Here is a 15,303-nt window from a genome sequence, read left to right on the forward strand (position 1 = left end):
TAAAGGAATTTTGTAGTGCAGTTATACAGTATAGTATAGTACAGTACAGTATATGGCAGGCCCAGCAAATGCAATACTGTGTACAATTATTAATATCATCATCACACTCCACCTGCCCAGCAATACTGTACAATATAGATTCAGTGTGCACTGCAGCAGTGTGCACTGCACACTGAATCTATATTGTACAGTATTGCTGGGCAGGTGGAGTGTGATGATGATATTAATAATTGTACACAGTACGAAATGTTCTAAAATACTGTATATAGTGTTTTTATTCTTCAATCAGTTAATATAAACATCTTTGATACTAAAGATGTTATTGAACGTAATAGCAATGTAGAATATAAAAAAAAAAAAATCTCAGTTACTTTGCCGAGTAACTAGTTACTTTGCCAATAAAGTAACTAAGTCACTAACTCAATTACTTTTTCGGATAACTAACTTGTAATTGTAACTAATTACTTTTTTAAAGGAAGATGAACAACACTGTTGCTTGCCCATATTATGCCAGCCACCTTTGTAGAGTAAGGCCTCGTACACACGGCCGAGGAACTCGACGTGCCAAACACATCGAGTTCCTCGGCCAGTTCAGCACTGAAGCCGCCGAGGAGCTCGGCGGGGCGAGAGCTCCCATAGAACAACGAGGAAATAGAGAACATGTTCTCTATTTCCTCGCCGAGCTCCTCGTCGGCTTCCTCGGCCGAAAGTGTACACACGGCCGGGTTTCTCGGCAGAATTCAGCCAGAAACTCGGTCGGAAGCTGAATTCTGCCGAGGAAACTGGTCGTGTGTACGGGGCCTAAAGAAATCACTCACATAGCAACCTTATACCACCTTCCAGCATCCCTGCTAGATAGCACAACAAATCATTGACCTACACTGCAGCAGCAAAGCTTTGTGTAGAACACATAAGCTTAATGATTGGATAATGTAAGAGCAGCAACATGCTCATTAGGTCATCAGTCAAAAAAAAATTCCCTTGTCAGCCCATGTGCACTACAGCAGAGAATGGCAGGCTTCAAGCGCTGGCCTTCCTCTTTCAGTCTGACAGATTGGGAAATATAAAAGGCTGATATCAAGTCAGAATCAAGTACTTACACTAGCTGTATTGAAAATGAAAAATGAACATTTTTAAATAAAAAAATAATATGAAAAAATCTAAATAAAAAATGAAAAATTATGAAGAGAGCATCTCTATATGCAATAATAGCAGCTCACTATTGTTTGAGATTTACCCCCTGTTAAATAATCATCCCCACCTCTTAAAGTGCAGGTCCACCCTAAAAAAAAAAAATACACGCTAAGTTCCACACAACAAAAAGGAAAAAAAAATGTTTACTTACCAGAAATTGTAGTTGCTATGCGGATCTTCCTAATCTGCCTCTTCCTAGTGTGTGGCTGGTCTTCATCCTTGCGTTGTCTTCTGGGGATTGTGGCGCGCTGCCTTCTGAGAACTGTGTGTATCCCAGAGAGCAGTTGCCCATTCATACAGCGCCGTGAGACTCGCGCATGCACAGAAGGAAACGGGCAGTGAAGCCGCAAGGCTCCACTGCCTGTTTCCCTTAGTAAGGATGGCGGTGCCGGGACCTGGCACGATCAAGGGATCGGCCTCGGGGGGGCGACATTGCGGGTACCTAGGACAGGTAAGTGTCCTTATTAAAAGTCAGCAGCTACAGTGTTTGTAGCTGCTGACTTAAAAAAAAAAATTGCGGGTAGAACCCTGCTTTACGTTTGTTGAGTTGCTTAAAATTATTTTATGGCTGTGGTTGGCCTAAGTTCCTTTCAACAGAAGTATAGTTCTTATTGTTTTAATATGAGGGATGTGTTAGTCATATAATAGACCTAAGCATAACAGTTTTGTGTATCAAAATAGCTAAAATAACTTTAGGGAAATATCTTGAAGACCACCAATAAGGGAATCATTGCTTTCACGCAACAAGGCTCTTTACCATAGGCTCAGAGGGGTCTTTTATCCTTAGAAATTTTAGATTAAAGATCCTTAAAGTTAAGCTTGTATATTCTGACCCACAGAATGCTACAAAACTTGTTTTGTATGTATAAAATGCATCTAAATAGACCATTAAATAAAGTACATCTAAGTAGAAATAGTTCAAATTTTAATAATTTTTTCTACCTTCCACAGTAGACTCTGTGTCTTACCAATTGTGACATCTCTTGTAATTGGGTATTTGTTCCTCAATATCATAGTGGGTGTTATTAATGAAACAACCACATAGCTCTGGCGGCACGCATATCCTCTTGATCTCATCATAAATAGGTTTGTCTTGAGGGCAAGTTGGGTAGCAGCCTAAAAAAAATGCAAAATTATTTTGTAAGTTATTTGTACACTGCTGGTTAATTCACAAAAAAATAACACGGCCAAATACAATTTAATCATATATTATATAAACATAAGAGTGTTGCCTTATTAAAGAATTAGAATGAATGAATGTATGAATTTTTGCCAGGGCCGGTCCGCCCTATAGGCTCACTATGCAAGCCGCTTAGGGCCCCGCAAAGCTGCGGAGGGCCGCCAAATTACTAGAGGCCCCCCCTGGTGAGAAGTCATTTTCAGCCCCTCACCCCACTTCTCAACTCGCTGGCTGCATGGGAGAAGAGGTAAGAAGTCAGCCCCCCCCCCCCCAGCTTCTCACTTTAATGTAAGATGTCATTTTCGACAGCAGAACACCCCCTCCCCCCGCTTCTCAATTTTAATCTTAAATGTCACTGTCGGCAGCCCCAGACCTCCCCCCCCCTGCTTCCTTTATTATGACATGTAATCTTGCTTAGGGCCCCAGGGAGGTCGGAATCGGCACTGATTTTCGCCTATCTTAGTGAATTGAGGAGAAACTGTGAAATTTCACTTTTCTTAGGATAGACAATCTTATGCAAAATAAATAAAAGACTGCATTTTTGCTTGCACATGATTGTATTAGTGAACAGGGATGGGATTTTCTTTTACTTTCACTTTCAATGATAATAGTAAACAGGGGAAACACAGACAGCAATAAAAATGGACAAGCATTCTAATCCCTCTCCACTCTGTCCAAAACAAAAAAAAAGGCTTGACTTTAGCTATACATATGCGATGCGGGAACCAGCGCGATTATAGTGCCGGTTCTCGCATCGCAGGCAATTCACACTGCCCTCTGCAAACCACTGAGGATGTCAATACACAATTAATGACACCCCCAGATCGGTATGCAGATCGCAGTGCAAACTGTGAATTCGGACAGGAATCAGATCGCATTGGTGTGAACACCCATGCAATCCGATTCCAGTGCGGGGAAAAAAAAGTTTCCTGCACCTTTTTCATGCAGGAACAACTGTATGGCTGAATTTGCATTACACAGACATCGCATGTGATCGGCACAGCAATGCGGTGGGAATCACATGCAATGTTTGCATATACATATATATATATATATATATATATATATATATATATATATATCATCAGCATTTCCCAAGAGAGAATTATCAAATTTTCAGCGATTTGGTCCAACTGGACATCATTTAAGGTATCCCAAAATTATCAGCGGGTTATTACATAAAAGTGGTCTAAATACAGGAAAACACATTAGTTTTCAGTATCTATATACTCTTTCCTTTATCTACTTATGTCACTAAGGTTAAAATGTCTGGAATTTTTTTTTTTTTTTCCCTCTTTCCCCCCCTCTTTCCATGCACCTGTAAGAATATGCAACTACATGCGTATACATGTTCTTTGTTTTAGTTAGAAAAAAAAAAAACATCTTAAGGTGACAGTTCTGCTATTTATGCTTGTTTACCAAAGATACTGCTTGTAATGACTGTATGGATGTATTCTATCTATGCCAAAATTATTTTCTTATCTAATTACCTACTTATTGTATTATGTACTATGTATGGTGCACTGTTATCCACCCAATAAAAAAATTGTGAAATAAAAAAAAAATATATATATATATATATATATATATATATATATATATATATATATATATATATATATATATAAAATTATAATGTTTGGGGGGTTCTAAGTAATTTTCTAGCAAAAAATACAGATTTTAACTTGTAAGTATCAAGTGTCAGAAAAAGGCTTCAGGCCCCGTACACACGGCCGAGGAACTCGACGTGCCAAACACATCGAGTTCCTCGGCCAGTTCAGTCCTGGAGCCGCCGAGGAGCTCGGCGGGCCGAGAGCTCCCATAGAACAACGAGGAAATAGAGAACATGTTCTCTATTTCCTCGCCGAGGTCCTCGTCGGCTTCCTCGGCGAAATTGTACACACGGCCGTGTTTCTCGGCAGAATTCAGCCAGAAACTCGGTCGGAAGCTGAATTCTGCCGAGGAAACTGGTCGTGTGTACGGGGCCTCAGTCTCCAAGGGGTTAATGACATCTTAAAGCTACAATATTTGTATTGTTAATATGTTTAGATATGATGTAATGTTTTATGAGTATATAGTGGTTATATAATCAGAAACTAATGCTTCATGAAATTAAGAATAGAATATAATAGTTGTAGGAGACTCACCTTCCAGGTAGGTAATGGAGACATTTGTATACACGTTGTTAATAGAACGACAGGTCTTCATGGTGTTGTTGCCACAAGGGTGATAATGCCACTCACATTTATCTTTGGGGTTATAGTAGTCACAAAATATGGCTAGAGAGAAATACAATATATTTTATTTGGGGTACACAGTCCAGTATCAGTATTTTACCTTGCATTATACAGGAATTGTGAATTAGGCCCCGTTCACACCTGAGCGATTTTCTGCTTGAAGCTTGTAGTTGTAAACGCTCAACAAGCCAAATCCCATTCATTTTAATGGCCCCTGTTCACATCTGAGCGTTCTGTCACCTGAAGCAAAATGCTTGTCGCTCAAATAAGTATATGAGCTTCTTTTTGTCAGATTCCAAGCATTTTTGGCCCCATAGACTTAAAAAAAGAAAGCCTGACTTGAGTGTTTTTTTATAAGCATTTTGTCGATCGTTTTCTGCTCAAACAGCAGCTCTCCACTCCTAATTTCCTCTCCCTCTCATCCCCCTAGTGCTTAGTATTGGCTAAACAATAGACATGTGCGGTTAATTAATATTCAGACACATTTTTAGTTGTTCAGAGATTTGGATATATCCGAATACCCGAAATACAATATAACATTTTTTTACCAAATGCCTTGAATAACGAAATTAGTCCGAAATTTCTGAAATCTTTACTGAAATTTGAATCTAATTTCACATTGAACTCCAGTCTAATTCTAACTACACATATTGCTGAAATCAAAGACTGTGGGGTTGATTTACTAAAGGCAAATACGCTGTGCACTTTTGGAAATGCAGTTGCTCCAGAGCTTAGTAAATACGGTAAAGCTTTACTTTGCAAAAAATATAACCAATCACATGCAAGAAAAATTTAAAAAACAGCATTTTTGCTAGCACGTGATTGGATGACCGAAGTCAGGAGAGCTTCTGCACATTTACTAAGCTCTGGAGCAACTGCTATTGCAGAGTTGAGAAGAGAGGTAACCGCTCAAGAGAACCAGAGAATCAGTCTTCTGGGATCCGAACCTAGGGTGCAGGCAATGCAATCAGAATGCAGCTATGAATAAGCACTGAGATTCAGTGCGAAACGCGTCAGTTTTTGTTCTGTTTTTGGCCGTGGCATGTAATTTTGTGACCCATTTTTATTAAAGGAGAAGTTTTTTGGAGTGCGGCTGTCCCAGCCCTTTCTTTCATTCAAATTTGCTATTGCAGAGTGCAACTTCACTTTCAAAGTGCACAGTCTATTTAGTAAATCAACCCATGTGTGTGTTATTAGAGTACCATTTCGAAATAATGCTGTTTTTGTTAAACCAAAGGTGATATAAGGAGTCATTGTAATCATTTGATGAAGATTTTTCTTTCGTTTGTTCACTTTTCTGCATTTAAATTTAAAACAATGTAACATTTTCATTTCGACCGATGCGAAAATTTATCGATTTGAACGTTTTGAATCGGAAAATATCGGTAAATTTGAAGAAAAATTGAAAATTCCGAATACGAATTCTGAATACGAATTCCGAATACGAATTGAACGAATCAACCAAGTTTAACTAAACAAAATAACTAGATTAACGGATCAAAACTAAACTAAACAAATTTTGTTCATCATGCACATAGCTGTAAAGCGCTTGCAATACACTTCACGGCAGAGATCTCCTCTACATCTCAGTGCCCAAGAAGATCCGAGGTGGTGGTTGGACCTTCTCCCACCAGGGTGCCGTATTATGGAATAGCCTCCCTGTCTAGGCCCCTACTATCCCGGTCTTCCACGGGTTACTGAAGACCTGGCTTTTCACACAAGCCTTTTCTGCGTAGCCTCTCTCGTCCACTCTTTCTGACGCTCTGTGTTGCTTTTGGTTCCTAGGTCCTCCTTTTCTAGGAACTCTGCTATGCGCGTCGAGACCCTTCAGGGTAAGACCGCGCTATATTAAGATACCTCTCAACTCAACTAAAACACTTGTAAAAAGTTGTAAAAACGCTTAAAAAAAAATCATAAAAAACACCAGCTAATTCGCACCTGTTGCTGCGATACAATGCGTGATCTGGTGCAGTGGGATGCACTGATCGCATTCTATGCACTGGTTATTTTTTTATTAAACCAACTTTATTGAAATGTCACATGTATGGCGCAGCAGCCAAGACATCTTAACAAAATGTGTTTTCTGGACTTGCAGTGTGTTTAAAGGGCTAAAATATGGGAAATGTAATGTACATGTATATCAGAGATGTACTGAATATTGGTTTTTTTTATATATTTATATACACTATAAGGCAAATGAAAACACATTTTTCTAAAAAGAGTCCACACAAATTCTGCAAGTGCTAAGCTAGTACATTAATTTTGAGGTCAATCAGCTTACTGGACTGGATGCAACCTGAAACCTGCATTAATGCACCACCCCTGAGCTTTATAATACTTTACTCACGGCATATGTCTGGTGTTCTCCAGTAGACACAGGCTCCAGCTTTGGTGCATTCCTGAGCATAGGCAGCTACCGCTGTGCAGAAACATTCACAGTCTCCACCGCTGTCACAGGCACAAGCATCGCTCACACAAGCTTCGTAGAATGGAAGCGGATCCACCTATCACAACAAGAACAACTAAAAGATTACTTTAATGTTTATAGTTAAAAAATAAAATAAAAAATGTGATAAATACTATACAAAGTGCACAGTCTTTTTGCCTTAAGTAAATCAACCCCTATATGTCCAGATAAAAAACTGCACAAAAGCAAAGGTAAGCCAGTCACCCAAAACACTTTTTATTAAATATTAACTACTCCATTTTTACACCTTAAGTTAAAGGGGTTGTAAAGGTAAAAAAAATGTTTTCCTAACTAGCTTCCTTTACCTTAGTGCAGTCCTCCTTCACTTACCTCATCCTTCGATTTTGCTTTTAAATGTCCTTATTTCTGAGAAATCCTCACTTCCTGTTCTTCTGTCTGTAACGCCACACAGTAATGCAAGGCTTTCTCCCTGGTGTGGAGTGTCATGCTCGCCCCCTCCCTTGGACTACAGGAGAATCAGGACGCCCACTTACACACATCTCCTTTCTCTATCTGCAACATAGAGAGCATCCTGACTCTCCTGTAGTCCAAGGGAGGGGACAAGCACGACACTCCACACCAGGGAGAAAGCCCCGCATTACTGTGTGGAGTTACAGACAGAAGAACAGGAAGTGAGGATTTCTCAGAAGAAATAAGGACATTTAAAAGCAAAATTCGAAGATTGAGATAAGTGAAGGAGGACTGCACTAAGGTAAAGGAAGCTATTTAGAAAAACATTTTTTTACCTTTACAACCCCTTTAAGTGAAAAAACTATGCATTAAAAAAGTAGGCTATACACTATGGGCCAAATCCACAAATATCGGGCGCAACTTAAATCTTCCGATTTAAGTTACACCGCCGCAAACTTTCTCCCTAAGTGCCCGATCCACAAAGCACTTACCTTGAAATTTGCGGCGGTGTAACTTAAATGTGTCCGGCGCAAGGCGTGCCAAATCTATTGGGGCGAGTGCCATTTAAATTAGGCGCGCTCCCGCGCCGGACGTACTGCGCATGCTCGGTCGGATAACTTACCCGACGTGCATTGAGCTTAATGACGTCACTCCGACGTCATTTGCTTAGACGTTAACGTAAATGGCGTCCAGCGCCATTCACGAACGTCTTACGCAAACGACGTAGAATTTAAATTTCGACGCGGGAACGACGGCCATACTTAACATGGCTTAAGAGAACTCAGCCCTAGTTTTACGCGGCGTAACTCGACGTAAACGACATAGATTTAGAGCGACGGGCCCGTCGGAACGTTCGTGGATCGCCGTAAGTGTTCATTTGCATATTCTAGGCCGGCCGCAATGGCCTTGCCACCTAGCGGCCGGCCTAGAATTGCATCCTTAAGATCCGACAGTGTAATTCAATTACACATGTCGGATCTTCTGCCTATCTATGGTAAACTGATTCTGTGGATCAGTTCCATAGATAGAAACAGGGATACGACGGCATATCAGTAGATACGCCGGCGTATCCCTTTTGTGGATTACCCCCAATGTTCTGTGCTGGCGCTTTCTGCTCACAATCTGCAGTTGTGGCCATGACCATAAATTGCACTGTAACCAGTTGTTACAATGCAAAAAAATAAATATAGTAAAACCTTGGTTTGAGAGTAACTTGGTTTGAGAGCGTTTTGCAAGACAAGCAAAATGTTTTATTAAATTTTGCCTTGATATACAAGTGATGTCTTGATATAAGAGTAGCGTCATGTCACAGATGAGTATAAAAAAGAAGAGAGGAGCCTCTAAATGTAATAATAAAATGCAATATGGTTACATTTAATGAAGGTACAACATTTAGCAACTTATTGCTACACTTAGAGGCGCCTCTCTTCTCTTTTATACCCTGTAAAAAAAATGCTTTGATATACAAGTGCTTTGGATTACAAGCATGTTTCTGGAACGAATTATACCAAGGTTTTACTGTAAAAAATATTCACTGTGAAGTGTGAAATGCAAATATGACCTGACAGCGCTAAAATTGGCCTTGGCATCTAAACTTCAACTACCTGCAGTCATTTATGGGTTACCCATAGGCATATTCAAAACCCTGACCCACTAACCTACTCAGTTCTTGCACTTGGAGAAAACTTACAAAAACAATGTTATCGTTAGCTTTTCTGCTAAACTCAAGTCTCATCGCTATACCTTGCTCTGACAGATTTTGAAGACATCACTTTTGATTAATCCACACTGCTTCTCAGCCCAGGCCTGGCGATGTGGGTTCTTAAGGCAGGGGTTGATCATCGCTGTTGCATCAGGACAGGCAGAGTCACTCTTCCAGCTGTTTCCAAATTCCAGCACATTAACGACTGGTAACATGTTCTTGGCCATAAAGTCATTTTGTGAATTGTCATCAAAGTTTCCACACAACCCACACAATTTGCCCTAAAGGAGGAAAAAATACCTTTTATAGACACAAAATCTTGTGCGCAGTAATAATATTTCTAAAATAATAATAATGCGAATATCTTTAACGTATTCTCAATGTGTGTGTTAAGGCAGATTTTTTATTTATTTTTTTGTTTTGAGTGCTGAGGGACTGGATAATTTTTCAGCTTTTTATTGCTGTCTTTGTGTGAGGGCATTTAAAAGGTGGAAAGAAGGCAGTATAACACCTTCTAGCCACCTGATTTATTAATATAATGCGACACAACCACATCACAATCACGTGCATGGCACGCTTTCGCATTGCGGCACCATTAAAGTCAATGGGTGAGTTTGACAGGCAGTACTGCCTGTCAAATTCTCCACCCCGAGTTAAAAATGCTTTGGCTGCAAAGGATCGCAGGTACAGCACTGTACAGCTCAGTGCCGGTGTATTGGGTCAGTTCGGATGGGCGGCTGGGGAGTGTTAAAACCAGCCACCCGGTTTTATCCTCCCCCAGCTGCCCACCTTAAAGAGCACTAAGCCAGGAAAAACAACTTTATAGAGGATTTTCTCCTTTCTTTACACTAAAACTAAAAAGAAGCTTTGGCTTTAATTACACTCTAAACGTGACTTTTAATCCCATACAGGATGTTCTACTAGTTTGCCTTGATTTAACCACTTCAGCCCCGGTGGATTTGGCAATTCAGCACTGCGTCGCTTTAGTCCCCATTCACACCTAGGCGTTTTGTCGCCTGTAGTGTGACGCCGCTGCCGCCAGAGGGCTGGAAACACATTTCCCTCTATGGAGATGGTTCACATCTCCACGCCGAACGCCGGACGCCTGTCGCCTGCCGCCTGAAAAAGGTCCCGGACCTTTTTTTCAGGCGGCTTTCGGCGTCCGGGGACCATCTCCATAGAGGGGCACATCCTAGGGGCACATCTAGGCGGACAATCGCTGGGTTTTGTCGGCGCAAATCGCGGTACAAAACGCCGCTATTTGCCGCCGCAATTCGCGGGACAAAACGCCACGATTTCGTCCGCCTAGATGTGAATGGAGCCTTAACTGACAATTGCGCGGTCGTGCAACGTGGCTCCCAAACAAAATTGACCTCCTTTTTTCCCCACAAATAGAGCTTTCATTTGATGGTATTTGATCACCTCTGTGCGCTATAAACAAAAATAGAGTGACAATTTTGAAAAAAAAAAGCAATTTTTTTTTTACTTTTTGCTATAATAAATATCCCCCAAAAATATATGAAAAAACAAATTTTTTTCCTCTGTTTAGGTCGATACGTATTCTTCTACATATTTTTAGTAAAAACAAAAATCGCAAAAAGCATTTATTGATTGGCTTGCGCTAAAGTTATAGCGTCTACAAAATAGGGGATAATTTTATGGCATTTGTATTAATATTTTTTTTTTCACTAGTAATGGTGGCGATCAGCGATTTTTTTCATGACATTATGGCGGACACATGGCGGACACATTGGACACTTTTGACGCTAGCGGGCATGGTTCACGGGGAGTGCGGCGGGCCACAGATTCTTAAGGGGACGTACCGGTACGCCCATTTGCTTACCGCTGCCATTCTGCCGACGTATATCGGCATGCAGCGGTTGGCAAGTGGTTAAGCAAAAATACATGAGATGAGTATGTTTTTTCATGTTCAGTTGATTCTGTTTTGGGTTTTCAAACCTAGATCTGGAATACAAGGAGCACAACTGAAGACTAATTTTACCAAACGTATCAACAATTTCCATGCTTTGCGAATTCCCAGTTAGGCTAGGTTCACACCACGATTTTACCATCCGATAAACGGACCGTTAAATCGGATGGAATCGTATGTGACAAAATCGTATGTAATCGTATGTCAAAATTTTCACTAAAAAATCGGATCCTGATTTTAAATAATGTCGGGGAAAAAGAAGATTTTTGAAATTATGGATATTCAGGGGAACCCCGCCGTCAATTTAAAACAAAAATGACGTGCGGTTCCCCCTAAATATCCATAACCAGACCCGTTATCCGAGCACGTTGACCTGGCCGGCCGCAGAAAAGAGGGGGGGACAGAGTGCGGCCCCCCCTCTCTCCTGAACCGCACCAGGCCACATGCCCTCAACATGGGGAGGATGTCCCCATGTTGATGGGGACAAGGGTCTCATCCCCACAACCCTTGCCCGGTGGTTGTGGGGGTATGCGGGCGGGAGGTTTATCAGAATCTGGAAGACCCCTTTAACAAAGGGGACCCCCAGATCCTGACCCCCCCCTGTGTGAAATGGTAATGGGGTACACTGTACCTCTACCATTTCACGAAGGAAGTGTAAAGTATTGTAAAAAAACACACTGACACCAAAGAATAAAGTCCTTTATTAAAAAAAAAAAAACATCCAGCGGTGACAAATCCACTCGTTCCCGGCTTCCTGCGTTGTCCTGATCCAGCGACGGGTGCGGGTGATCTCCCGCGATGAGAAGATCCAGCGTCGGGTGATCTCCGCTCCGGCGATGAGAAGATCCATCCATCCGGCGCAGCAGCATCCCGGACCTCCTCTCACCGCTGGGCACAGCCCAGCGAATGAGCGGCTGCAGCTGTAACATTTCTTATATAGAGGAGGCAGAGCCACCCGTCACGTGACCCCGCCCCCTCTGACGTACCTCTGCTACGTCACTGGGTAAGACCAAGAAGAGGATGGATGTTTTTTTTTTTTTAATAAAGGACTTTATTCTTTGGTGTCAGTGTGTTTTTTTAACAATACTTTACACTTCCTTTGTGAAATGGTAGAGGTACAGTGTACCCCATTACCATTTCACACAGGGGGGGGGTCAGGATCTGGGGGTCCCCTTTGTTAAAGGGGTCTTCCAGATTCTGATAAACCTCCCGCCCGCATACCCCCACAACCACCTGGCAAGGGTTGTGGGGATGAGACCCTTGTCCCCATCAACATGGGGACATCCTCCCCATGTTGAGGGCATGTGGCCTGGTGCGGTTCAGGAGAGAGGGGGGGCCGCACTCTGTCCCCCCTCTTTTCTGCGGCCGGCCAGGTCAACGTGCTCGGATAACGGGTCTGGTTATGGATATTTAGGGGGAACCGCATGTCATTTTTGTTTTAAATTGACGGCGGGGTTCCCCTGAATATCCATACCAGACCTAAAGGGTCTGGTTATTGAATTTGCGGGGACCTCCGTTCAGGTTCGCTCAACCCTAGTAATAAAAAATCGGGTACGATTTATCGCACAGTCATCCGATTTAGTACGATCTACATTGACCACAATATAAAAAAAAAACGGACACGATTGTAATACGATTTCAAATCAGGACCAAAAATCGTGGGCAGACACGTTTTTTTATACGATTTTAAATCGTATCAAATCGTATGCGGATCAAATCGGATGCACTTGGGGACCTAAATTAATGAATGGCAGTGAATGGATCCGTTTTGTCATACAGATTTGTACGATTTTAAAGCTAAAATCGTGAGTAAAAAACGGATGACAAAATCGTGGTGTGAATGCACCCTTAGTAGTCAAAAAATGGGTTGACATATTTAAACACCAATTCTGACTAGGTGTGTCTGAAAAGAATCTGTTGACACAATACTACATTTGTTGCATATGTTGGCTTACAAAGTGGAAAAATGTCTTGTAAAGTGTTAACGGTGTTAAAGTCACAGGGGTCAGCTTTCAGTTTTTTTGTATTTATTTACAAAGCTCAAAGGGGTTGTAAAGGTTTGTTTTTTATTTTCTTTGAGCTAGTGCATTGTTGGTTCACTTACCTCGTCCTTCAATTTCCCTTCTAAACGTTTTTTTTTTCTTTGTCTGAAATTCTCACTTCCTGTTACTCCTCAGTAAGCTTGTCCCCATCATCCATGGGGGTTAGTCAGCCAGAACAGCTTACTAAGGAGGAACATGGAAGTGAGAAATTCAGACAAATAAAACAAAGAAAAAAAAACATTTAGAAGGGAAATTTAAGGAAAAGGTTAGTAAAGCAACAATGCACTCGCTTAAAGGAACCTATTTAGAAAATAAAAAACTAACCTTTCAACCCCTTTAATTGAACAAACTGAAGTTAAAGCGGTGGTTTACCTGAAATTTTATTTTAAAAGCCAGCAGCTACAAATACACCAGGTCGCCCGCAAACGTTGGCTTTCAGCTTCCCCCGCCGCCATCCTCAGTGAGGGAATCAGGAAGTGAAGCGCTGCGGCTTCACTGCCCGGTTCCCTACTGCGCATGAGCAAGTCGCGATGCGACGTTCCCACTGGTCCCCGTTGTGTTCTGGGAGCCAAGTGTTTCCCAGAACACAACGGGGGGAGGGGGGTGACGCGGAGGGGCCGGACTCTCATGGGAGTCTATACCAGGAAGTGGTGCAAATACCTGTTTTATACAGGTATCTGCACCCCCTCCCCCCTGAAAGGTGTCAAATGTGACACCGGAGGGGGGAGGGTTCCGAAAAGCGTAGGTTCACTTTGGGTGAACCTCCGCTTTAAGAGATGATGGCTACCATGCACAACTGTGCCAGATTGTGCACTCTCTAGTTTCATTAAATCAACCCACAGTTACTATCTGCTGGCCAGCACTTCTGCTTCCAGAAATCGGGCACTACCCAAAAAGAAAGAAGTTTTCATGGTTGGGGACTGGGGAAAGGGTGAGTTATATTCTGCTACCATTTTTAGTTTAGGGGCTTCAAAGAAGAAAGTGATCAGCAATGGTATTTTATCAGGGTTCAGAGGTTTTCAGGCCTGAACATACAGTCGTTTAGGTAGGTTCAGACAAGGTGGGAACAAAAGTGCAAAGAAAACATGTAACACCTTTTTATGCATGATATGGACAACTTGTGAGAAAAATTGTATACACAGTTCTTACCTTGTGATCAGGGGAAATCTTGATGAATATGGTGGTCTTTTTGTCCCAAATCAGAAGAATACCATGCATTGCCTGTATGACCAGGTAAAGACCAACCTCACGGGTCAGGTAACTCACACTTTTTGCACCTTCGCTTGCAGTTTTGTCCACCAATTTCTCATTTGCTAAAATAAGTGTTTCATTCTGAGATAAGCCAAAAAAAAAAGAATAATAATGTTTAGTTATTATATATGATTGTTTAACAGCCTTTTATTAAGTTTGCAAGCATATTATATAATTAGTAGATTTGGTGTGACATTATCTAATCAAGAATGTAAAGAGCAGATGTCTCCCCAAAATCAAATACAAATATGATACAAACATGGTAGGTTCAATCCATGGGATATGAAGGAGAACCATCTGTACTCTGTATAGCAGGGGTCTCCAAACTTAATAAAGAAAGAGCCAGTTTACTGTCTTTCAGACTTTAGGGGGGTCGGTTTGTGCCCAGTGGAAATAAGCAATGCCCATCTTTGGTATTAGGCGGAGAAATAGTTGGAGGAATAGTACCCCTTTTTTGTTGTCAGTAGAAGTTGTCAGTAGAAATGCAGTAAAGAAAAACATAAGGCTAACTGTATGGACACCCTACTGCAGCCGTTCTCAACCTTTTCAACACAGAAGAACCCTTGAAAGAACGTTCCCTGCTAAAAATGACTATATCTACAACTCATGATACATTAGTGTGAGGGTCAGTGGGAAGAATGCTTCTAATAATTGTGGTCATTGTGAAGAATTACCTCCTAAAGATAGATAAAAAGATGAATAGTGGATAGAGGCAGTCATTTCTCACTGCTCAAGGAACCCCTAGCAACCTTTGGAGGAACCCTGGTTGAGAACTCCTGCCCTACTCCATTGGGTACAGGCTTACTTTAGTTATACAAATTACCCACCCAAGTTATCTGTAATGTTATTTGGGGGAACATTTCTGTTAAATTTATTTACACTTATCTAG

At 41.5% G+C, this 15,303-nt stretch overlaps 1 protein-coding gene across 1 annotated transcript in view; it reads right to left on the reverse strand.

Annotated features, from left to right (window-relative positions):
* LOC120916769 (mucin-2-like) overlaps positions 1-15,303 on the reverse strand; it is a 198,160-nt gene that overhangs the window by 109,060 nt on the left and 73,797 nt on the right. The window contains exons 22-26 of the mRNA XM_040327709.1: positions 14,313-14,476; positions 9,233-9,472; positions 6,959-7,115; positions 4,522-4,653; positions 2,163-2,310 (exon numbers count right to left, since the gene is read on the reverse strand). Coding sequence (XP_040183643.1) covers positions 2,163-2,310; positions 4,522-4,653; positions 6,959-7,115; positions 9,233-9,472; positions 14,313-14,476 — 841 coding nt within the window. The remainder of the gene's footprint in view (positions 1-2,162; positions 2,311-4,521; positions 4,654-6,958; positions 7,116-9,232; positions 9,473-14,312; positions 14,477-15,303) is intronic.

This window comes from Rana temporaria, chromosome 11 (assembly GCF_905171775.1).
Source record: "Rana temporaria chromosome 11, aRanTem1.1, whole genome shotgun sequence".
NCBI lineage: Eukaryota > Metazoa > Chordata > Amphibia > Anura > Ranidae > Rana > Rana temporaria.